The sequence below is a fragment of the Pyxicephalus adspersus genome, chromosome 11 (assembly GCF_032062135.1).
Source record: "Pyxicephalus adspersus chromosome 11, UCB_Pads_2.0, whole genome shotgun sequence".
In the NCBI taxonomy this organism is placed as follows: Eukaryota; Metazoa; Chordata; class Amphibia; order Anura; family Pyxicephalidae; genus Pyxicephalus; species Pyxicephalus adspersus.
In genome coordinates this window covers 11,826,047-11,852,482 of record NC_092868.1, presented here as the reverse complement: position 1 = coordinate 11,852,482, position 26,436 = coordinate 11,826,047, and the positions used below count along the sequence as shown (strand labels likewise).

Below are 26,436 nucleotides of genomic sequence, written 5' to 3'. Positions count from 1 at the left end.
CAAAACAACCACACCATTAAAGACCACAATTGCTAACAACAGTTCCACCAAAACATTCCACCAACCCCACTCACACCAGACAATCTCTAAAAAAAAAAGGAAAGGAGGGTGGGATGCTGTCATTGACCTTCCTGTGATCTCCCTCCCTGACCACTTGACCTCTATAACTTCCCTTCCAGCCCTCATCACCACCCTCAACCAAATCACTAACCAAACTCCCTACCACCTCAAAACAACTTTCTTTACCCTGGCCTCTTTGCTCCCCTGTTGCTCCAGTCATGTAGGCCTTTCTCTTTCGTTCCCTCATTTCCAGGGCTATATTTACATTTTGCCAAAAATTCTGTAGGCTCATAATTTCTGATCTGGCATGGGGTTGCTGCTAGTTCTCCTTTGTGAAGTGCAGAACAATATCTTCACCTACAGAGAAACCCTGTTCTGTGGTCCTCAAGGATAACATTACAGCTCTTCCATAAATACAGTACTGTAAAAAAGCATTATCACCCTAGGTCAGGAAATGTGCCAATGCAAATAAAGAAAAAAGCCTAAAAAAAGCAGCTATCACACCATTTGTTCTTGGGTTTAAATGCACTTTAAATGTTGTTCTTATTTTATGTGAATATAAAATAAAATATTAGTAAATATTTTTAATATGCAATAAAAGTTGATAAAACACACACACACGATGGAAGTCTAGAGAAGACTACTTTCTCATGATGCTATTTCTATAGCTGCTGTGTAAGGCACACAAAGAAGTTTTGTGTTCTGAACACCTCCAATTATTGGATATTGGCATATCCAACTATTATAAATAATATTTTGAGGTGAGACAAACATAAATAAGACACAAGTATAAAAATACATACGATGTCAATTTCTTATAGCCTTGTTTTTCACTTTTTTCAGCTTTTCAAATGTAATATATAATCTCAATATTATATATTTTCTTGATTGATTTTTTGGAGTTACTTCAATAAAGGAATACAAACTGTTCACTTATCAAGGTGAATTATAGCCTTGCAGGGTTTTTTTTACTTACTGAGTGAGATAAAGTTGTGCCGATTTAAACATCCAATCACATGCATGCAAAATCCTGCTTTCCTTGCTCATTTCAGGGTTTACAATGTGGGGAACTCACCACATTTACTAAGGTGTAAAGGCAATGCCTAGCAAGTTTTAATTTTTAAGTAAAAAATATTGCACATAATATTTAATGTATTTGATTTCCACACACAACTACAAACACCTTTGTACTTGTTTTACATGTTTACTTGCATAATTATAAACTCTTTATGGGGAAAAATCTGTTCTCTACAAAGCTCAATACCTGAAGCTCATATCAAACATTTAGCTGATGGACTCAGAAAAGTGACTAATTCCCCTCACTTCTTTCTTCTCACAGCTCCAAAAAGATTTCTAAAAGGCAAAATCTAGTGTTCTGTTAGGAAAACTTATACCAGTCTGCAAAACCATGTGCTAGGTTCATCATATATTAAATGTTTTTGTAAAATCAAAATATATACATTAATATACATAGTACAATAAGTGTATAAACCTAAAAAACTAGGAATAAGAAAAAACAAAAATCAGGAATAAGAAAGAGGAAATTCTAGAGCATAAATTCTGCTGTGCTCCGTCAAATATTTACCATGAAAGCTAAATAGGATTTATGATTTCTTTCCTAGTTCTGTATGCAACATAAATATCGCAAATGAAAAAAAATGAAAAGTATTTCTTATAAGATTTCTTTTATCATAATTCTACTGATCTACGTGGTTTTAACTAACCATGCATTATCTGTACACCGTTTGTTCTTTGGCACGCCTGAAGTGTACTGACTTATCTGTAGATCTGCTGAGTTAAAGGAAAAATTAATTATTGCAGCTTTCATGTATTCAAATGTGAGATAAGAAAAACTTCTGATGTTTTGCTGTATAGTACTTCATTACAATACCAGCTAAAGAAAAATAAAGTTATGAAGTCTGATTTGAATATGTTGCCACCAGGGTATGCAACATATACCCGAACATTAATGAAATCCCCCATTGACGACATGGGGGAAAAAGTTAATTGCCACATCCCAAATAAAATTTGAAAGAGGTGAACTGGGGTGAGCAGTGGATTTAGGTTCTAAATGAACTATAGATATGGGGAGAGGAGAAGTGCAGAACTAAGCAATGGATGCACAGTACTAAGGTGAGCAGGGCATCGGGGGTACAGAGGTGAATAGAGGAGGAGCAGTGCAGACATTAGTGGTGGAAAAGGATAGTCCATAGCAAAAAAGCAAAGATAGGCAAAGGGCTTACATAAGAGTGGTAAGAGGAGACAAGTGTAGTGAAAAGGGTGGTAAGTAGTGAAAAGGGTTAGGTAGAGGAAGGAAGAGTCAGGGAGAGGTCAGTGGGGAATTGGTGGGTTGGGTTGGAAGGTTGAGGGTGAACCCAAAAGGAACAAAAAGGATAAAGGGTAGGGGGTAAGAAAAATCTTGAACAAATTGGTCTAGGAAAAGTTTGACCACCCACCCATCTCTTAAGGTCATGTTGTGGGGGGGGGGGGGGGGCATTATTGGGTGTTTGGGGTTTTGGAAGGCAAGAGCCTTGATCTGTTTTTATAGTGTGTGGGGGGAATCACCCTGGTGTGGTGTCCCTTTAAGTTATTAATGGTTATGGTCCCTGAGGTGATGCTGGGCTGATAGGGGTCATTGGGTGTCACTGGCTGAGAGTACACAATTTTGGCGGGTTTTTTTTGAAGACCTTGCCTTGTAGCCTTGTTGGTGGGTTAGTAAAAACGGGTATGTTTGTTGGGTAATGAAAAATCTTGAAGAATATTATGCTTTTAAAAGTATTGCCAGGTTTTTGGGTATATTGATGTTATTTATTATTCTTTGAAAATAAGCGGCTACCTGTCAGCTGCCAAAAAGGTGGTCAACTTGTTGATTTGTCAGGAGGGTAAAGGGGGAGTGGGCTGGAGGCAGTTTTTGGGAAAAAGGGGGTGACGTCTGAGCTTACCTGCCATGCGTTGTAGAGCTGAGTGGTAGAGATGGTTTGCAAAGGTAGGCTGCAGATGAAGGATGCAGATGTAAAGTATATATAATTAAAGAATTAAAGTTTTTAGGAATTATTGTTTGATTACAGCACATTAGTCAAAGTGTATATTGTGGGTACAAGGACAATAGCACATGTGTGGTGCATATTCAGTAGGCACTATGTGCACTGCAGCATTGTACTTACTGAAGTGCTCAGGGGTGCTCCAGGTTTTTCCAAATCCTATTAGAATGACATTCATTCTATTCTGTTTAAAATTGAATTACTGTTTTATGAATATGTTAGACTTTTTTCTTTACAAATGAAAAAATAAGAAATATACTTAGCAAGAAACAGATATGTTTTGTGCTTTTGTGTCATTATTATTATTATTTTGCAGATTGTTAGTTACTTTGTTTGGCTTTGCTGATGTTTTGGTAATATAAATTCTTGGCTCATGGTACAGTAAAAATGTTATTTTTTGGATTCCCATATTCGAAAATTTAAAGATCTCTGTTGTAGATTTATGTTGTAGTTTATTCTATAAATTTTTCTGTTTTACACGACACTAAAATTACAACATAACCCTAAAATGTGTGCACAGTGGTACAAAATATTATTCCGATGAGTTCCAGCCCTTACAACGTAATGTTTTATTAGAGTATTTAAAGAATGCAATTGATTTACCAAACCAGCTTATAACTTTGGACCAGTTTAGCTAAATAACCGTGAAACCAAATTGAAGCAATTCCTATCTAACTCTACTGGCCACCCTAAACAAAATTGTGTGAGTCAAGAGGGGTTTAAATATTATATTAGCATATATATGTATGTTATAATTATAATGGCAAAAATTTCAAGCCCTTTACACATAGACTGACTTTTTTGAATTACATTGACCTTGACTACAATTCACTCTCTCTACAGTTAACCCCATTGAAATATACTCAAGTTGGTTGTTTCGTTTGCCTTATTCTCTATAGCTGACAATATTCTATTATGTAACGGGACACTGCAGCTAGTATTGTCAGTGTTATTATCCCTAAAGCTGAGTATGGTATTACAATGTATTTTGCATATTTCTGTTTGTCTTTAAAAAAATATTATACATGGTATCAAATGGCAGATCTGTAAATGGCTGTGAGCTAAATGTTGCAGAAAAACAAAAGGGATAAATTCTACAAGCACACAGTGACCTTGCTCCACACTGCAGTCTTACCATTGTCTGTCTTAACTGAATATGAGGTTTAAAAAAAAAAAAGTTTCACTTATGCATAAGGATCTAAGGTGAGTCATTTGTGGCATCTAAAAAAAGATTAATGCTCAATGACTGACCCAATGTTCCATGTGCTTGCCTTTCATGACAAAAAGGCTGCTGTTATTAAAATAGCATGCATGGCTGAAATTATTTTGATGATTTCAAGATTTATCATCAAAAATATTAAAAGAGGACGCCAGTTCTTCTGCCAAGGCAGTTGTCAGACACAAGGATCAGCTGTTATTTTTTTGTATCACCGACTGTTATTGACATTTGGATGTATTTAAGAGACACAAGGGCATGATAAAGTAACAAGGAATAGTCTTTTTTCAACTTATGTGCCTTTTCTTTGCATTTCCACTCTACTTGTATTTGAAACGGCAAGAAGGTTTGTGTTCACTATGGAAAGACACTGACTTTTTTTTTTCAATACAGCACAAACTTAATTTGAGTGATTTACATTTTAAACTCCTCTTATGCAGAATTATATATCCCAGTGGGCAGGGTTTAGCGCTAGGGAAGAGCTTAGTAAAGACAGCCAGGGATGGTAGCTGATCACATTTCGATTTAGATATAAAAGTGACCCAATTCTTTTTAATTTATGTACATTGCAACTCCTATTTTCTTTCCATAACCAACCCAGTTTTCCTTCCATACACCATCCATTTTGTTTATGGTGGGTGTATGTTTAGGAGTGATTTATACAGAATGGATAATTGTTTTTTTCTATTTAAATACAGAGTATACCATATTAGAAAAGTGGGTAGATATATAGGGGCACACTCATGAAAAGAACTTGACTTTAGTGACTTTCTATCAAATTTTGACTACCGGTAACACCGGTTGATTAGTTAATGAACTGCAATCAACATTTTAGGATTCACAAGTCGGTGCTTCCTTAAAAATAACCTTTTCTTTTGCACCCATGCAGTTACATTTCTCTGGGAATCTTGCAGAATCGCAAAATTACCTATATTTTGCCATTATAGCTCACAATAGTAGGTAAATAATAACAAATTTTGCTTGTGTGGTATTTGTTAAAGTGTACCTATATTCAGAATTTTCACTTTACATAAAAGGGTAGAAAACCCTTTTATGTAGGGTAAAAATTCTGATTTAAAAAAAAAAAAAAAAAAAGGGTGCAGCACCGCTCCCTAATTCTTGGCCACCTAGGTGGTCGAGAATGAATGGAGGTGCAAAGCCTTCCAGGATACCTACGTCAGGCATCCTGGGAGGCTCTTCAGCGCTCCTTCTACGCATGCCCAAGCATTATGTGCAGGAGGAGCTTTTTTGCGAGATGTGAGATCTGCAAATTTTTTTTTTCATCCTACGTCACCCTATCTCCCGCCTGGGTCAGGTGACGTAGGATGAAGAACCCAGAAGAGAAGACGAAGATAGGACAGTTGTCAGGACGACGCGGAACCAGATGCCGCACATCCGCAGAGTGGTTGGTCTGACCTGCGGGATCGAAGGTGTTTTTTTTTTTTTTGTGAGTTTTGAGTATAGTTCCTCTTCTTTTGTGTTGCTGTAAGTTGTAAATATATGGCTTTGTTAATGACATAAGGACATGAGGTTATTGAGATTAGTAGCAAATAATGTTATTCTGTTCTGAAGTCATCATTTTTTTTTTTACCAGGTGTGGTTCGTGCCTCAAGTATCTTCCCTATCCTTAGTGCCATGCTCCTGCTACTTGGGGGCCTTTGTGTTGCTGCCAGTCGTGTTTACAAATCCAAGCGCAACATTATCCTAGGAGCTGGAATTCTATTTGTTGCTGCAGGTAAGAAAAGACTGGATAATCCTTAAAATAAAATTCTACTCTTGAGTGTTTTTAAATGTTAGAGTCACACTAAAGATAAGATTATAAACCAGATTAATATATAGTATACATATTATAGTATATAAACTGTATACTCACTTGTTTTTGCCAGTGCCCCATGCTGCTAAGTACCAGGAACAAAAATTAAATGTCATCATAATAAGGATGTCTAGAACACCAGAATGACATGACAGTCATAGTCCCTTCAGTGATGTACTATTATTTTTAATCTATTTTTTCTCTAAATAAGAAAGCAATATAGCCAAATGTACCTAATTTTCTGACCATGTATCTTTCACATTTAATGACAGGATTAAGCAACATTATTGGTGTAATTGTTTACATATCTGCTAATGCCGGAGATCCTGGAACCAAGAGAGATGATGAGAAGAAGAGTCATTATTCATACGGTTGGTCCTTTTATTTTGGTGGACTTTCTTTTATCATTGCTGAAATGATTGGAGTCCTTGCGGTCAACATCTACATTGAAAAGAACAGAGAGGCCCATTGTAAATCACGTACTGAGCTGATTAAAAATCCATCTGCCATCTTACGCTTACCAAGTTACCGCTTTCGATACCGCCGACGTTCTAGATCAAGTTCACGCTCCACTGAACCTTCTCAGTCAAGGGACACATCTCCTGTGGGAGTCAAAGGGATACCTTCAACTGACATCTCTATGTATACCTTGTCAAGAGATACCTCCAAGGCTAATGTAAGCAGCTTATATAATACAGAGCGTGGGGATCACAGTTTTCTACAGCTTCACAATTGCTTCCCCAAGGAACCAGGGGTTACCGTCACCGTCACAGGACCAGCCTCAAACACTGGCACCCTGGGCAAGGACGGTTCAAACACCAACACTCTAAACAGGAAAACCACACCCGTGTAGGTGGTTCCAAGCCTAAGGTCTTCTAAGTGAGTGTGTGTGAGTGAATGTGCAATGCGTGTGATAGGATGTACGTTTTAGGATGGAGATAGGAGCCATTTTATGCCATGTAGCTGCCAATTTCTGGTACAGAGGTGTCAGGAGTCCAGCCCTCTGTTCTAGTGAAAAAAATTTTGGAACCAAATGGTAAATGTTCTGAAAACTGCATTATAGTGTTTTGATAAAAAAAAAAATATATAATATATATATATATAAATATATAAACACACACATATATACTTAAGAGATAATGTACATTTTAGGACGCTGATAAGCTGTTCTCTGTTAAGATAAGGTAAGGTTTATCCAACATTTGTTTTTTCACGTTTAGGACTACACTGCTGCTAAGCCGTATTACATAAATTCACTGTAAATGAATACTGTGAAAGACATAAATGGGAAAGAGAGGCTATAGTTTCATTTTTTTTTCTATGTAATATACATACTGGCTTCTTAAAGGTGTAAACCTTCCACTACACAGCAGGAACCATAGAGTGCCAGCTTGCCTTGTTCTCTGTCCTTGGGTTTGCCTTTATAAGCCCCCACTTATACCTTGTACTTCCAAGTACAGGGCTCACATGTATAACCTCCTTGCCTCCCACAATGCAGTGCTTGTTGCCTGATCAGCCAATTGCCAGACCCAAGCAAAGTCAGGTTGGGGGAAGGGGGAAGGCTTGCTCAGCCCTGTACAAGTTTTCATTCCAGTTGAACAAATGTCAGGGGCTGTAATGGCAGATCTGAATGTCAGGAGGGGTGACCCTGATATGTAATGGCAGACCCATTTTTTTCTACAGGTTATTTAAATTTCTTGGGTTCTTCAGTATCAAACTCTCCTTATTGGAGTTACTGGTTCTCCTCTTGTCCTACCTTAAAATGATTTTTACTTCTCCTGCTGATTTAGTACAGCAATATCGCTGTAAAGATCCCGGAGATATAGTAGGAGATAACGGGTGCTTCCCACTCCACTACTCTAAATATAATAATAAAGATAATAAACCATGATGCTGTTGGTTGACTATAATAACTACATTTGTATGATAGTTTCCAAGTTTTGTAACATACATACATGTTACGATTGTATTCATTCATTAATGAAGGAAACCCGTCATCCAGTCTTTTCTATCATTTGCTCAAACTACAATTTTTTATTTCATCAAATTCAACAAGTATTTTAATGAGGCTCCAAGATGTACATCATTCTTAACAATTACGGGAAATTCATGGTGGACCTTCTAATCACCTTCCAAACCAAACCTAAAATTTAACGGAAATCTTATTTCCTGTTCCCCAAGCCTAATAATTTTATAGTCTACCTGAAATTTCAATGCCATGTCTTATGTCAAGTGAATGATTATAGGGCACATTGCTACTTACTGAGTTTTATCCTAAGTTTTGGCGCACATATACCATTTTGTGACAACACAGATATCATAAGCTGGACTTTGTACCCAGAATGTGAATACAAACCAATATAGCAAATGTGCAGTGTGCACCTAATCTTAACAACCAGAGGATTGCACATGCATGAGTTACATCATTGTTCACATTACGGGCATGGTTTGGTAGTAATCTACAGCAGTGGAAGATGACATACTTTCTAATGTAGGAAAGGGCCCAAGGTTAGTTTTCTTCCACTTAAAAGGTATTTATTACACTTTTTTGCTAGGACTATTGAATTCTTAATTTATAACATGTTCATCAATCTGAAAAGCTTTTGCATAATAAGCAACAGTTGATTCACATATTTTCTAATGAAATTCAAGGTAAAATGTGTGCACTTCTTGAGTTAAAGCATTTATAAATAGACCCCTTTAATTTTCCTATTTTTAAAACATTAAAGCCAGCAATGTACCAATAAGGTCAGTGTCAGTAGGTGATTAAAATGTTTATTTGAAAGAAACTTAAATCCTAAGTGGAGCCCCAATAAAGCTAATTCACATCTGCATGTGTTAGGTGCATGGCTGGCAACGTGCATTGTATGCATATTGCGGCTTGAAGGGGTACTTCAGGTGTAAAATCAAACATATTATAACTAGACAAGTAAAAAGGGTTGTTTCTAAATGAATGTCCTTCATTACAACATTCAAGTCTAATAGACCTTGGATATTTCTCCATTTTATTAAAAGCTACCTAAAGTACAAGATGTTAACCATAGGTAATATATATCAGCAGTCCAAATGATAAATGTCAGCAGGTTATGGTTAAGGATGTCATAACCTCAGGATATTTTTGTGCACTTTTGTTGATTTGTGACTAAATGAGTAGTTAAAAAATATTACAATGTAAGGAAATAATTCTAAAAAATGAATGGAAATGTTTATGCCTTATTGGTTTTCATACTAAGATTTTACTAGTGAACCCTCACTTTATTTTAAAGAATTATTTTAGACAGTCTGACTCAACAACTTACACTGTCCTAAATGTAGGTCTTTCCATAGATTAGGGACAATCTACTTCTAAATGGTTTTTATTAAAATTTAAAATGATTTGTTTTCTTTTGATAAGCCATTCTCAACCATTTTTACAATGCAGGAACTAAAGACCTTTGTTACAAGTATTTAAACCTACACCCCAGTGTTTGTGGCATCAGTAATCTGACACATAGGGAAAATTAATATTAAACATCTGTATACAACAAAAAAATCTTTAAAATTATTCCTAAAAAATCTAAAATTTCACTTTCTGTGCTGAACCACTAAAACCACTGATAAATCACAAAAGTAATATATATATATATATATATATATATATATATATATTTATTTATTTATATAATATACAATATACAACAAATACTAAAAATGTGTATATCGATTTTTACAAATCCATATGTGAACATAACAAAAGTAAGACTGCAATACAGTTAATTAACTAGAATTTATATCCCACATTGAATGTGTCACCCAATCCCATGTAGAATAATGACATGGCACCTACTGGGTTGTTAGGGCTACGCCCCCTGGCAGGTGACACGGGATTACCTGGGGCGCGGAGTCTAAGTGTTTCCCGGTCTTCCCCAGATCCCCCCGCAAGGGATGATAAGCTGGTGACACCAGGTTGCAGCCCCCGGGCTCTCCCCAACAGGGGCAAGCGGGAGAGAGGGCTCCGGTGTAGGGACAGCGCAGATCAGGTACTCAGAGGACGGCAGGAGGTACAGGCTAGGTGGACTGATGGACAGAGCAGGCGGCAGACAAGGTGAAGATTAGGTAAAAGGCCGAGGTCAGGCACCCGACAAAGCAGAGTCAGGTAACAGGCCAAGGTCAAATACAGAGAGCCCAAACAAACAACTAGCTGGCAGAGAGGCAGGAAATGTACTAAGGATCTAGCAAATAGAGCCTGGAATCAGGGAGGTATAAATACAGCTAGCAGCCAATAGCAGAACAAGGTTGGAACCAGGAACTACTCTGCTCCTTGGCTGTTTGCATTTTCTCAAATACCCTTCAGCTGATTACAGCCGCAGAGAAAGTGCAGGGATGCTAAAAAGGTATATCTTTGCACAGCTAAAGGAAGGCTGTGGATGCTGCAGGCTGCTGAACAGATGATCAAGAAGATGGGTGGAGTGGTAACACGGGTATTTCTCTTTTCACTAAAGAACGGTATATATAAATGAAGCATTGTTTGTTATTTTGGGTATCTTCACCCTTTTCACTGATTATCCAAATAAAACTCACCATGCCTTTTTCCAACTCAACCCATAGCAGAAATACTCAAAGTCTGCAAATTTCTTATAATTATAGGTTAAAATCTTACCTGACACCTGATGATGTTAGGAAATTTAAGGGATAGTCTCATTTTTGTTTTCCCATTTGATATATTGTATTGGTAAAATTGTTGCAGACACAAATATGTTATGGCCTCAAATTATTTCAAACTTTTAACATTTAATTTTTTTTGGACTTTCAGTTATAGTTTATAGCATTTATATATTAAAATACCATGAAATTAATAATTTTATGATGAAAATATAATTGTGATATCCTCCAAGATTTTTTGTTTGTGTAGAAATAACTTCTTACATTGGTAGTCAGTGAAAAAATGTCCCCCTTGATTTGGCGATCTTTGTAAGTGGGGGAATCATTTCACCCCTGAACAATACTGAAGGCCCCAAGAAATCTGAGGAGTAACACCAGGGTTCCAATAGCTCTGGCTGATAACTATCTTGTCTATCTTGACTTTCTTGTGGAATTTGCTTTTTATTTTCCTAACTCTTTTGCCATTTCTGTTTTATCTATAATCAGATGTCTCAAAGGAAATGTTTTTCTGGTTCACAGAAGGAAAGTGTAAGATGACCACTTGATGACTCAAATCATTAGAGAATTCTTCAAAGCAGTCATGTTAGCAGTGTCATGGTAAAAATAGCTACATTTTACTTTTGACTGCTTTTAAGTAAAAATGATTTCACCCACCAAGATTCCTTTGTAATGTGGCCTATACCCTGTTTGGGTGTATTTTTCACTATATCAAAATGCTTTTCCATTTTGTTCAATTTGACATTTAACTCTGGAAAAGTTTTTTTTCTTAAGAATTAAAGGCTTATTCACAATGCACACTTGTGTGTTTTAGATGCGCAGGACTTTTAACTTTTTGTTGCTTCAAATGATGCCTGAGCTCTCCGAGTTCACTGACGGGAATTTTTTTTTCTTATAGTCCATTAATTCAAAAGGAGAGAAAAAATAATGTTTTTGAGTTATGCGGAATGTACTATGAAACCAAGAAGCCTCTTTTTTTTTAATTCAGTACACATTCAGCGTTCAACAAGTTCATACAAGTTCAACGTGTATATATTTTCAATGCTAAACAAAAAAACTAGGAATAATGTATGTGTAAAACAATTTCAGTTTGCTCATTTTGTTTTTATATTTTCCTAAAAAAGTGTCCAATCTGCAAAGAATGATACAATTGTAAATTAACAAACTTCATGAATTTCTGGACAAATAAACCATAGAAAATTTGGAAATAAATATTCATAATTAAATATAGAAAATATTTTTAAAGCACAAAATAAAAAGGAAATGTGCAGATTTCCCAAACTGCAACATTTATATGAAATACAAGCAAGATCCTGAAAGTCATCAAAATGCAGGCTTCCATGTTGCAATGCCCGGCCTTGGCAGTATTGCCATAAATCTATTTAGAAAGAGAACATTTATGTTCCTTAGTTTATTTTAATGATTGGATGGGGACATGTCCTGCAAGCCGGGGGCAACACAACATTGGTGAATTTTGCATGTGACAATGGAATGGCTATATGCTTCTTTATAAGGAGAAATAATAAATTATATATCAAATAAATGAATTCAATAATAAATTATATATCAAAGTACAGTTACAAATGGGTTTAACTAATTATGGATACCGAGACAAATGCTCAACCTTCATTACAAATAGTTCAGTTTGTTACTCAACACCAGTTTGTAGTCATGTAATACCTTTAATAAAATGACCGTAACATTTACGTGGATAATATCTGTATGAGATAGAGATTGATAGGCGAAAGGGTAGAGGGTAATAGGTGGCAATAAATGCTTAACAAATATTCTGTAAACATTTTTGCAGTAACCATGATTAATCTCTATTATTTGCCTACGTCAAATTGCAAAGGGTTCACCCTTGTTGCATTTTCTTGATACCTTCATGGGCAAGAGGCAAATGTGTAGTGAGTAATTTGCAAATAGGTAATAGATAAAAGTCTGCAATAACTATAATTTATTCATCTTGCCTGCACAGAATTTAAAAAGGCCACAGTAGTAAATATGTATAGCTGTTCTACTGTACACATCAACAGACCAATATAGAATTCATTAGGAGTGTAATGCATTTAGAGCAAGGTGAGATAGAAATTAAGAATGATTATGATAGTGAAGTAGTTTATCTATCCAGCCAGGTGTGTGGGCCAGATGTCTGCGCTGCTGCTGTGCTGGGAAACATCCTCTGCAATAAGTACAGCAGTGATGAAATGCTCCGCAATTTACCTCTGCCAGTACCCGCTGTGTCTTTTCATTTTATTGGCAAAATAGTCATCTATCTCCTATGTCAAAGTAATGGAATGCAATAGGAGTCTGTGTCTGATGAGACTATAAGCAATGCTTCATAAGATCTCTCAGTGAGCAGGTTACTGTATCCCAGCGGAGATGCAATGCCAGGAAGCTTATAGAAGAGGCACAGCTAAGGGCAGAGCCACTAGCATGAGAACAATTTTTTCAGGAAATGATACAAATATGATAATTCAGATTTCAAGAGTACAGTGTCATTAAAATGATTCACCAAAATCTAACTACGAAATACGGTTTCGAGCATTAATTTTAAAGCAGACATAATTTGTTAAAGGGAACGGCAACTAAAGTGTGCCCTTACCATAATGTATTCTAAATTTTATATTGCATAACCAACATTTTTTACAAATTGTTTTTCCATTCTCAACAGAAATTCCATATATATTTAAAGTGTCCCTAGAATGAAATGTGTGGCCACACAAATAATTAAATAGGGGTAGCTTTGTATACCAGTAGACTGTTGTCCAATATTTATCAGCTTTTAGAATTGTTTTCCTCGTATTTTAGCAGTCACTCAATTTTTGGGGGTTTTTCATCTATTAAAAACGGTGAAATATTTGCATTATTGCAAGCAAACATCCTTTGACTGATTGGGCTCATAACCTGTATTTGAGGATGCTACTATCCAGTACCTAGGCATAGCGCTGGTTCTGGGACCAACTTAATACCGAAGGAGAGGCCCTGGGGTAAGAAGTCAAAGTTTGTAACAGCGCTGGGCCCTTCAGGACACTCTAGAACCAAGAAAATTGTGAATAGCTAGTACAGTAGACTTTACCATGAGGGTGGAGGGCTGCTTTCTGATTACTTATGTCATCTGGGGCTCCTGTCTTCTTTTTTAGTATTAGGTTAAATCAATACAACAGCTGTGAAAGAAAGCCATAATTTTCTATCTGCCTAATGCAGTTGCTGTGTTGAATTTTGAACAATCTTTCTTATTTCAAAACCAGAAGCAAAGTTAGGTATTTCATAAAGATCATTACTTCCTTCCTGTAATGCCGTTATTGCATGCCAAATCAGATATGGGCATGTGCATCTTCTTTTATCCTTTGTGTCCATGAGCATGTTTAAATGCTAACCATGGATTTATACTATCTGTAAAAATGATATCGATGATATTGATGTGGCAAAATAGGACAGGAGATACATTAAAAAAAATCTAGTGTGCCTTAAGCATACCCTAATAGCCCATATCGTTTAGTCCATTTTATTTAGGTAGTAGCACTTCAGTTTACTAAATATAAAATTTACTGATAATTCACATCTTCGTATGTATAGAGGGCAATTTTTTAGTTTCATGACATAGCGCTGTTATCCATTGTTCTTATGTCTTATTGGTAACAGAGCCTAATGCCCCTCTATATAAAATATACCATGGAATCACCATGTATATATTGAAAACAAACTGCAAAGATAATAAAACACTATTTTAATTATGTAAGTTTTGAAATATTTCATTGAACAAACATGTTATATACTGTTAGCATCTATATATAAATCTGTTGTGATACTATCCTCCTAATATCCCTTTCGCATGCCAAACTTCTACAGGGAGAGGAAGGGACAACACTTTCACCCATTTTAGTTTAAACCTGAATTGCTTAAAGAAGGATACTTATCCACCCTCCATAAATAACTTGGTGAATACATTTTTACTATAGCTACCCAATAAATGAGGTACAATTATTAGTAAAATCAGTAAGGAATAGTATTGAGCTGTGGAGGATACTGGCAGTTTTAAAGGAATGTAGGACATCCAAACAAGATCTTGAGGTCATGCCTGTGTCCTGGGGTTCTGTTTTAAATCCCTTGTGGATTTTTATTTGTAGAAAGAAAGAACAGTAGATCATAAAAGAAGAACCATCATCTTTAGGGGATATGCCCCCTTTGACCTAAACCGCTATGATACTGGTATTGGTTGTTCTTTTATTGCGAAGATACTTTCAGTAAAAAATGAAAGCTGAATTGTCTTGTTTTCTGAGTTGTGTGGTCACATTGCACCAGAGAAAGTTATACTGCATTTGCTATTTTCTGTCCTTATGGTGCCTTTGGAGAGTTGGCCATCAATCATCTGCTGTCTTCAGAGTGTCAGAGATAAGAAGGGGACAGGTGGGATGCTGCCATGTGCAGACTTTCTGGATTATTCTGCCATCTGTTTTAAACAAAATCTAATATATATTTTTACAGGCTTTTTAATTTATTAAAATATTTTATGCCAGTGGAACATTAACATTTATAGTTTTTAAGGTGGTTCATTTATTTTATTTTTTTAAATAAAATTTTCGTAAGAAATGGTGATACCGCAATTAATGAGCTTCCTGTTATAAATTTGCCAATGTTTTGTGACTTTCTCCCAATTCTCACTTATGTTGTCACACTGTCACTGTTTCTTTTGGGTTCTATCAGTGACTGTGCCAATGCGTATTGTAAAGGGATGTTTCACTGTTGTCAGGAGGGCTGTTTTGGGCGACAGTACAGCAAATGTTATTGTAGACAGGGATTTGTAAGAAAAGCCTGACTACATTAAAGGATTTTTTTTTATCGTTGAAAATATATTCACATTTTTAGAACATAAAGTATTTTTGTCTGTGAAAGACAAAGATTGATATTTAACTAAATATTTATGAAGGTTGGCCATTATCATCTTTATCACAATACCTCTTTGGCTGATGCTTCTAAAACCTAAAACCAAGTACTCCCAACAATAACATTTTTTAGCATGCATGTGGATTTTAAACTTGTTGCAAAATCTGTCTGCAGATTTTACAATCTTTCCCTCAAGAAGACATCGGCTAGCTCAAAGATAGCATTGGGTTAGACTTTTTATATTTTGAGTATATTTGTTGGCTTACGTAATGGTAGAAGACTGATGATAGGTAATTTAAATTTGCAATGACACATTAATCTTCTTTTTAGAAAGTTTAGCCTACATCATGCACACCAGCATCATGTGAATAGGTGACGAGTAGGCTAAATAGGGAAGTAACAGTTGCTGTTATTAGTGAGTATATGGGTCCAAAACCAAAAGTGAATATTGGTCATGATATGTACAGTAATTCTAGCCCCATTTTATTATGGGCCCATATGTAGGCCAGGTCTGACTTGGCAGTTGTCTGTTTTGGTTTTAAAAAGCCAGGATGGACGTCAAGATTAATTTTTAATATCTCCTACAAACTATAGACTAGATGCTCTGTATGAGGTGGGTTGTAAATAAGGTGTTTACTAGTTCTGACACAGAATGCCCTACAGAAATATTGTACTCTAGTAAAATAAAATTTCATGGAGCAGCCTGAATATAATTTGTCACGAAGCAAAGGGAAGACTGACAAGTCAACCTGGGGTGTTCAGTGGCTATCTTGTTTCATGGAAAGACCTGAAATTCAATCCTCCGTACTGAAATGTATATCCCAGGCAGTGTCTTACCTTCTCTTGCCTCACTTGACCCAGCTTGACCAGGATAATATCCAATATCAACTGCAGCACAAATAATACAACTCTAAATCAGGTCAATCAGACCAGTCACTAACTTCTAATATCTTCATTGCACGGATCTTTGCACTTGAATTCACAGGACTTCTCTCCTGCTGCAACCACTTCAAGGATTTGTCACTCATTTATTTTACAATCTCGGAACTGTTAAAATAACAATGGGACATCAGCATGAGGCATAGTCAGGGGCATGAAAGTTGTAATCTTGCTGCTAGAATTCCAGAAATATAGAAACCAGTGAGTCATTTAGCTCACCAATGTCCTTTTATTTATATGTCCTCCTTTTATTATTAGGAAGTTTTTTTATGGACAATCTATGAGTATTGTTTAAAATACTTTTTTTTACCAATAGCAAAGATTTTTTTTCTTAAAAGTAAGTCATTAGGTGTGACTGTGTCCAAATTATTATCACACCTGTCATTTTCATTCTGAACCGGCAAAAAGAGTATTCCAATTGTGTTTAGAAACCATTAGCCAACACATCCCCTGATATATTGTTAGCTCTAGTTTGTTATTTTAAACCACAGTGCTGCCAATAACCTGTGGCTGAGAGATTCCAGTAATGTCTCTGTCATTGTAGAACCTAAATATGGTCTACCTTTATATCTGAAACATGATTGGATGTATTGAAAAGATTGTGCCTTTTCTGTTACGACAGAGACACATCAGAAGACGGATAGTAAGACCTAAAGTACTAAAAAAAGAAGCATGCAAGTCAAACTTTGACATGTGTGACAAGACTTCCTAAAACTGCGGCTCAACAAAGTGATTTAAAGAAGACCATCAGTAAAGATAATGGAAGGCCCTCTTATACTGGTTGGACCTCTTCCTACTATAAAATATTTTACCATAAGAGGTGAAAAAAATACCTTTATGGGGTACCATTAGAATTAAACTTGTATAACCCCTTCCTCTACCCATCCAGGAACATCCTATATCACCATCTTTCTGGGAAATGTTCTATTAAATCCTGATCAGTTGCCCTGTGATGAGCACGATGGGGGTAAAGTAAGATTTTTCCCAATCTTCCTTTTTAAAGGTATGTTGCTACTGTTGTAATATGTATTCATGAACTGCTCCCCCACCCTAACATTGAATAGATTATATCTTTGATTCCTGCATTATCCTAATATCCTGCATTAAACAAGAGCCTGCCAGTAGTATGTCTGCATCTTCAGAGCTCCAAGCAGATGAGCACCAGATGCAGAGGGAGTGAAGAATAAGACACATAACTCACCTTATTCATCACCCCCTAAACAAAACATGTATTTATCCCATGCAGTGTTTGTGGGCAACAGTGCATGGGTATATTTTAACATGATCCCAGAGTTCAGATCTAATTTATTTACTCATGATCTGGCCTCATGAGCTAATGAGTGTCCTGTAGCATAAAATCTTTGTTGCAATGGATAGAATGGGTCTGATTTATTAAAGCCCTGGTGAAGATAGACTATCATAGGAGAACCAGGGTGATTCAGCATCCTGGAATGGATCTGGTATACAATTGAAAACATTTGCCAATGAATAGCAAATGCATTTGAGGAAATCCGTCCCATTTTTCTTCCATGATAGTCTACCCTTCTAAGTCCTGGAGAAATTTATTAAACTAGGCCCAATTTCAGAGGAATTTACAGAATAAGAAAACAATTCTTTGTTCCATACAGACCTAATTAACAGCTACAGCTAAGGCAGATATTAAAAAAACAGTAATAAATATATTTATATTTTACATTTTATTTATTACATTTATTTTAAATGCAGCTAGTGTAAATTCCTGATTATAACTTGATTTTAACACGTTGTAACCCTGTGCATCAAGTATCCTACATGCCAATGTGCTGATAAAGAACATCCTAAAAGGGGGAAAGAGTAGATAGATGATCTAATTCATTAGTTCCTAGTCCTTTAGTATCAAATCTCAGACTGGGGACAGGTTGGTGACCTGGTCATGTTGCTTAACTGCACTAGATTAAATCAGGTCATCAGGCTGGCTGTACAAATCTCAGAACTAGGTAAAAAGAAATGCAAATTCTATGACAGACAAAAAAAGCTTCCATACTTGAATTTCAGTGGTGTGAAGAATCCATACACTGCCATAACACCTAATTCATGCCACCCGCACATACATATTTTTAATTTACCCACACTAAAAGTATGGTGTTCCAAGTCAAAATTGTAGGCCATGGAGGCCTAGAAATAGTTATATGGCAACTATGTACATATCATCCAATTTTCCATTATCATTTGACATCCGTTAAACTACAGGAATTGGTTTCTTTTTGATATACACCAGTTATAAGCAAAGTAGTTCTAATCTGTCCTCCTGGCCCCATATAAATGTTTAGGCTTCCTATTGGTGCACACTAAGTGTTTAATAAGTTTTACTAAGCTACCCTATAATGTAAATGAAAGATGTTTGTTAGCTTATACCTTTTTAAAAAAAAAAAGTACCTTTCAACAAGGCAGAAGCCTATACCATGCACACATTTCCATGAGAAAAAAAAGCCTCTTTGTCATGGAGAACTGGAACAAAACTTTGATTATATGAATCCCACAGACTGCTTTGAATAGGAAAGAATCTTTAAAAAGTAGAAACAGCCTACTATGATACACTTATCAAAGATGGACTCAGACACAAGGAGAACTGGCAGTTAGCATGCTAAACAAATACATAATTTGAATGTAATTTTTTATAGCCATCACACGCTTCATAAACTGGAGGAAATCATTTGCAACTATACTTGTATAATTATTTTTCTTTACATGAGGGAAATATTTCACATTGCTTATATCTATCTAAATGTTGCACTGATTTGCAATGTAGTACAAACTCAGTGCTTAAAGGACTACATTGTGTCAGCCCTGACAAACTGTGAACACTAAGCTTTTTATAGGGCATGGCAAGTAATGAGCGTTGATACAGTATGATGCAATGGATGAATGATCAAATGTGTGTGTATGTAAGAAAAAAAAAAGAACATAAAACAAAAAAGTCAAACAAAAAAAAAAAGAAACACAACTTTGAGATAATGTAAGCAACCAATATAGTATTATATGGATTTGCTTCTTTTTTTAATTTCTTTCTTAATATTGTTTTCACATATGTTGCTTTGACATAATTTTAATATTCATCATTTTTTTTTTGGGGGGGGGGGGCTAAAAGGTATAGACTATACTTTTGGTATCCTATGATGTCTGGTACAGGTTATACTTTCTGTATCTCAGAAATTATACAAAGATAAAAAAAAATTAAAAAATAAAAAGTTAAGAAAAAATGCTAAAACGTGGGTATACAAATGACACAAGATTGCACTTTGCATTGTTGTCATATTTTTTTTTTCTTTCTTTCTGTTCTTTATTCTGGTTTATAGTTGTCTGTCCTCTAGGGTTAATACTTGTGCTTATTTTCCTCCGTGTCAGTTCAGAACTAAAAGAAAAAAATCAAAATACTGCCACATTTTACTGATCAACCTAAAGGCGTACTTCTGTGTACAAAGCATTTGAAGTATTCTAGGTCAACTTAATTTAGCCGCCAATAAAGGAAACATCCACCTGGATGGAAGTTCTTGCTGAAAATTGTATTTAATTGGCGGCTAGACTGTTGAGCACTGAGCAACTCTGATATATTGTGCCAAACCACTGTAACATAATGTTTGAAATATAGTTTATGGTTTTCAACAAAGGGGATATAAAGACATTTTATAAGTTCCTCAAGTGTATTAAGTGCCAAATAGAACCAGAACCACTTTCACTAGTAATCTAGAACAAACTTTTTTTGTACTTTTACTTTGATTAAAAAAGTTCCATACGCATTTTCACATAAAACATTTTAGCTCATATGTGTGTAGCCTATAAGTTGGGAACCCAAATAAGGTTTCAAAAACAATTTTGCCATTGCAAGATCATCATACCATCAGCTCTGCCAAGTTACACTGGAGCTTTATCTCTTAGGGTCCCACAACAATGGTAAATTAAGAGGTGAGGTCGTAGATGCTTGATACTTGGGGTGTCACTAAAGAAAATATTGAGGACCACTTTTCTAGGATTCCCTTAAGGACTTTCAAGCATACCTTGTCAAGACTTGTACAAAAATCATTATTTTACAAGACACTAAATAACCAATGTAATAATACCAATAAAAATAAATGTATTCACTTGAGCTCATAGGAAAAAAAATGGATATAATAAAAAAGAATTCTTATTGTTACACTGAAACCAATGTATGAATTATTGTAATCTGCCTAAATGATGCATTTTTATGGACGCAAAAGGGGCTGTTGTTATATTAAAGATTCAGAAAAAATGTGGAATGTTCTCTAAAATATGTAACTGTTTCTCTTCATTTAACAACTGGTATTTTAACACACAAATAACTTACTATAGCATGGGTTCTTAACCTTGTTATGATTACAAAAAACATGAGTGGGTTGCCTAACATGTTCCCATACTCCATCACCAAACTGTGAACATGATCTTCATTGTCAGTCCTATTAGATATCAGAAGGACTTCAAAACATGTCAATAGCCTGGTTTTACTTTGCATATTCACTAGTTGTGTTATTCAGATCTGCTTCAGATTGGCTGTTTGGCTGATCTGAGGCAAAAGTTACATTTAGATTCACCCCTGATGGGAAGACCAAAACCATAGGCTCACCACTCAATTTTTACTATAACTCTAAATCTATTATCTGTGAGCTGCTAGTTACTGTACACAGTGAGAAGTATTGTGTACAATGAACAAGCTAACATATAATAGTTTGAACAACAGGTTTATTCAGTTCTTTTGGAAGAAAACTGATGCTAAGATGTTAGATGCTTAGATCTGACACCCAAAAGAAAATCATAAAAAGTTATCATTTCTAAATATATCAAAGCAGCAAATCACACATAAACAAAGTAATTTTTTTTCTGTTTCTTCTGTGCAATCAGAATGTTAAAATTATATGATAATTGCATTGTTAATTGAACTTCATTTTACATATCAAGATGATTTCACCTCTTTGATTTCTTTAATGATTCTTTAATGAATATTCTTTAATGCAGAGAATCCTGTTGACTTTTTTTCCTAATTTATTCGGAGGTCCATTCCGGTTCCCCAATCATTTGGTATGGATATTTCTAGTTAAGAACCCCTGTACAATGGTAATTTTGATACAATGGTAAATATTGATAATACACTGCATCAGGCTACAAAATGGGTGTGGGGGTGATACACATTCTGCTATAAAGTTCATCCAGAGCAGCGTGCAGCCAGCTCACAGCCTATGTATCGGTCACCTTGGCGTCTAGATGTGGAAGGAGATGTAATGATCAATGACCCAGTCCTAAAAGACTGATTTTCTTTTTCCAAGGCTTAAAAAAAATATTGGGGTATGATGACCTACCTAAACATTTGTGGTGCTGGACAGGCTGATGTACAAATCACCTTCATGAAAATAATGAACCTATGTGGGAAAGAGTGAGTCCTGCCTGGCTTTGACTCACAATGAATCCCTCAGCCATCAACTCCCATCAACTATCTCATCCACCTCCATCACAGCACCTCCACCGCCATAGTGCTCACCTTCCTCCCATCCCCTTGTACCTTGTTGCCTCATGTCACTCACAGAACTTCCCATACAACTTTCCTATTATCAAACTTACCACTAGCACAAAGAGACTTCCTTCCAACCCACCTGTCTCCCTGCCTTATAGACCCCCTTGTTTCACCCACAAAACCCCTCTCTTAGTCACATGGCTGTATTCCAACCCCATCACCCCTCTGGTCATGGCATTCCTTTTCCAGCCACTCTGCCCCATTGTATTACACTCTCCCACAAACCTTGCCCCATCGTTCAAAGGGCCCCTTTTTTTCCTCTTGTTCTATGGTCACAGTACCCCTCTACCACTCACTTGAAACCCCACAGTGGACTATCCCACCTAGTGCAACGCTTTGGTTCCTCATCCCACCCACCACCTTAACTGTAAATGATAAATTCCTGCCAATAGCATGAGGCAGCTGTGGGCACCTACTCTCTAGAGCCACATGGCAGCCCTTATACTCAATCTCTGTCTGACAGCAAGTGGGCTAACACATAATACAAGTCAGCACATATGCTATTGCCAAAACTAAAATTGTCAATCTTATGCCACCAATGCAGAGGCTATGTGAGATTCCTGGACATTCTGCTTGATTACCTTGTAAGATGGGGACAAGACTGTTGTGACGTCCCATACATAATTCAGAATCTATAGTCATCACACACTCAATACCTGTACAGCAATGTAAATAGATTTTTCTGTTGTATTTACTGTTTCCTGATCTCAACAAGAACTGTCTCTGCTTCATGCTGCTCCTTAACTGTAAATAGCTCAGCTTTTGCAAAAGTCATGTTCTATATTTGCAGTCATACAGTAGCAGTATAAAACACAATGGACACAAGCAATACTAGTATGGGCGTAAACAGTATAGACAATAAGAATGAGTAACAAGACATTGGTCTTTATATGACAGTTTTGGTCAGGGGTGACAACAATCAGTGAAATTTCCATCTGTCAGAAGGGAAAAAATAGCAATCAGTAAAATGTGTTTACATGAACATTCTGCACACAGCAGGAGTCAAACCAGCTGTTTAAATGCTGTATTTTAGAAGTGAAGAAAATATGAAACCCGTGCCTACAATTCTTGTGTTATTTTCAACTCAATAGGCTAAAAATTTGAGCCATATCAAAATATGACAATACAGACAAGGTGATTTATTATTATTATTATTATTATTATTAATAATAATAAAAATATAATAATGATAATAATCATCATAAACAGTATTTATATAGTGACAACATATTACACAGTGCTGTACATTATATAGGGGTTGCAAATGACAGACGGTGACACAGGAGGAGGAGAGGAACCTGCCCAGAAGAGCTTACAATCTAAGAGGTGGGATTCATAGTAAATGTTTCATCAAAATATTGGTCCTTACAACAATCACACAAAAACATGAACTCTCAGGCAACATTTTAATTGAACCAGACAGATGTTAATAATATGGAGAGGCATACTGCATACTGAACTCCATACAGATCTTTTGTACTTCTTCTGTACTTGCACTTGCAACTTTGCAAGACTGGTAAACTGTAATATGTTAAAATGTTGTGGGTTTAGATATATTTTAACTGCTGCTATATACAACTGCACATACTTACCTCCCTTTAGTTTCTCTGCCATTCCAAGAATGAGGAGACAATTCCCTGTGTATCCTAACAAATGATGATGAGGAGCTTACACTGGACAGAAGACTTTCTTTCCACTCTCACGTGACAGCATTGGGTGCTATAAAAGCCAATTGTTAAACATTCCATTATCCTCATTCTGTAAATTGTAATCTCTTTACCAAATACACGGATAATATTATAATATATATTGGTAGTGGTGGTGTCACATAAAAAAGGAATCCCACAGAACAGAAACTACCTGTCTTTCTGTAAATTTAGAGCTACAGCCCTCAAGTGTTTTGATAGAAGCACAAAGAGGCCTAAATTTGGAGGTAATAAGGTAAATGCGGAATAGGTAAACCAAGAAGACCCATGCATTGCCATAATATTCTGTTCCACATCTGTGACTTCTCATGCAAAAAGCCAGAAACTGGGTAATTTCGCTGACTTTAGATGTAGCCAGAGCTTAAAGGGGTGTGACAGAAGTTGGGGCTACTACTTATACTGGTCACGGCAAGCCTAGTACTGTACACACATTACTTTCCTAAATTACCCTTTTTATAACCGATATGAACCAAAAAAAGTAAAGTGCCAAAATGTAATGTAAAAAATGTGTATATTTGTTAGGTCTACCCTGTGTGTTTTTTGCCATTGTCTAAGATCCCTAACATCAGTGCCCGACTTTCCATTTGACAATGGCTTTTATACAGCCAAGGGGCTTTAACTGTCCATGAAAGTTCTCCTATCATTGCCTTTGATGCAGTTTGCAACATTTTTGATGGATGTTCTCATTACTACTTGTTGGATAGGTCTTCATAAATGAGTGGTAATACTGGGAAATGGTGACAACCCAAACTGTGAGATGCAATAGCAATGCTGGTACAGCAGGGTGGAACTTTTTAAAATGATTGCATGACAAAGATGAAGCTTTTATTTAGTACACTGTTTTAATTAGAAAAAAAAAGTTTTTATCATGGATCTATTTTTATTGCTTATTATTAATGTTTGATAGATTATTATCATTGGTAGTGCAATTGCTTCTGAACAATACACATATAAAGCATGAGATTCTTGCTGTCAGAGATGACATAGTGGTCACATGATCAAGAATCAACATCTCTGAGTGATACAGATGTGTAAAAACTGGCCAACGGCGGGGCAGTTTTAATTAGGGTAAAAAAGGCCTAACTCTGAAAGATGAAAGCAATTTGTGCAATGTACTAAAATTTTAAGCATTGCATGTTAAAAGATTTTAGTGACTGCATTTAGATCTCATTAAAATGGCACAATGTATGGGAAAATCTACACAACATCTAAGGCTACCTTGAGGTATATTATTAAATATGTAGGTTACTGGCTAGAATAAGTTAAGGACCTTTGTTAACATGGGAACATGGGTTTAGATATGGCAGCAACCCCTATATTTTAAGAGAAGATGGCTACCTTACTTTTCAGATTACTCAGCTGGCTCTTTTAAACATTAAGCAACCCAATTTAGTCATCTAAAAATAAATCTGAAACTCTTACTATGCAATTATACACCCACATACAATACAATACAGCAACTCTCAACTAAACTACATGTATTATAGCTGAAGGCCCAGAAAAATGGTGATGTCCCTTAAAGAGGCTTTCCATGGAGAAATAAAAACGCTGTAAATGATGTTCTTGATGCAGTTCTGCGGAAGCCTCAGTTGTCAGCGGTATATACAGTGACAATCACAAACTTGGAGGTTGGCTTGGCTTTCTTTAGTTTAATCTATCACTTTCATTGGATTTTAGAAGGTGGGTGGAATACAACTGAACACCAATGGATTGCCAAATGTGTGTCAATGAATGCTATGCTTCACATATGGTGAAACAATTTTGAAAAACAGCATTTGGCATCTTCTCAACAACACACTGCCCAATACTTCTCAAGTATCATTACAATATATAAACTGCATGTTTTCCCCTACAGGTCATTATATATATATATATATATATATATATATATATATATATATATATATATATATATATATATATATATATATAAATATATTTATATATAGTTACTGTATTTATTAACAAACCTACTTTTAGCTAAAAAAAACTAATTAAACAAGAAGTTTTCTTCCTGATGACTCAATTGGCAAACTTAACCAAAACTAACAATTTTTTAACAGGGAGCATAAAAAACAACTTCTATAGTGCCGTACCAATCCTAAGATTGTTTTCCTGTTATCATAGTGATAGAATGCATTTCATGTAAAATAGTTTAAAATTCATTTTTACATTTTGTTTAAAAATTTTGTACTCCAGTAAAAATGAAATATTGAAACAGATTTTAATAAATACATAAAATATCAGTTTAAAACCTGCAAACAATTGAATTTCTGACAATGTAACAAAATGAAATGATTAACTAAACATACACTAGAATATTCTGAAATGAAGAAAAAAAATCTAAAAATATGATATTCTTTTAGTGTGACAAATTTTGTCTTTTTTGTCTTTCTTAGAATGACAACAAATTTAACAAAGGTTACCACATATAAATGTTTTTTTTTCTAATTATTCCTATGGTTTTTAGTGGATGTAACCCAAATAAGAGCATAGAACTTTCTTTCTGTCTTTCTTTCTTTCTTTCTCTCTTTCTTTCTTTCTTTCTTTCTTTCTTTCTTTCTTTCTTTCTTTCT

General features: G+C 35.6%; 1 protein-coding gene and 1 long non-coding RNA gene across 2 annotated transcripts in view; one reads left to right on the top strand and one right to left on the bottom strand.

Moving 5' to 3' along the window:
• The window catches only part of CACNG8 (calcium voltage-gated channel auxiliary subunit gamma 8), a 32,750-nt gene extending 11,207 nt beyond the window's left edge, over window positions 1–21,543 (top strand). The window contains exons 3-4 of the mRNA XM_072425527.1: window positions 5,912–6,052; window positions 6,403–21,543. Coding sequence (XP_072281628.1) covers window positions 5,912–6,052; window positions 6,403–6,983 — 722 coding nt within the window. The 3' untranslated portion in view covers window positions 6,984–21,543. The remainder of the gene's footprint in view (window positions 1–5,911; window positions 6,053–6,402) is intronic.
• Window positions 6,435–26,436, bottom strand: part of LOC140340380 (uncharacterized) — a 49,007-nt gene continuing 29,005 nt past the window's right edge. The window contains exons 3-4 of the long non-coding RNA XR_011922639.1: window positions 6,652–6,732; window positions 6,435–6,571 (exon numbers count right to left, since the gene is read on the bottom strand). This is a non-coding gene — a long non-coding RNA (uncharacterized lncRNA). The remainder of the gene's footprint in view (window positions 6,572–6,651; window positions 6,733–26,436) is intronic.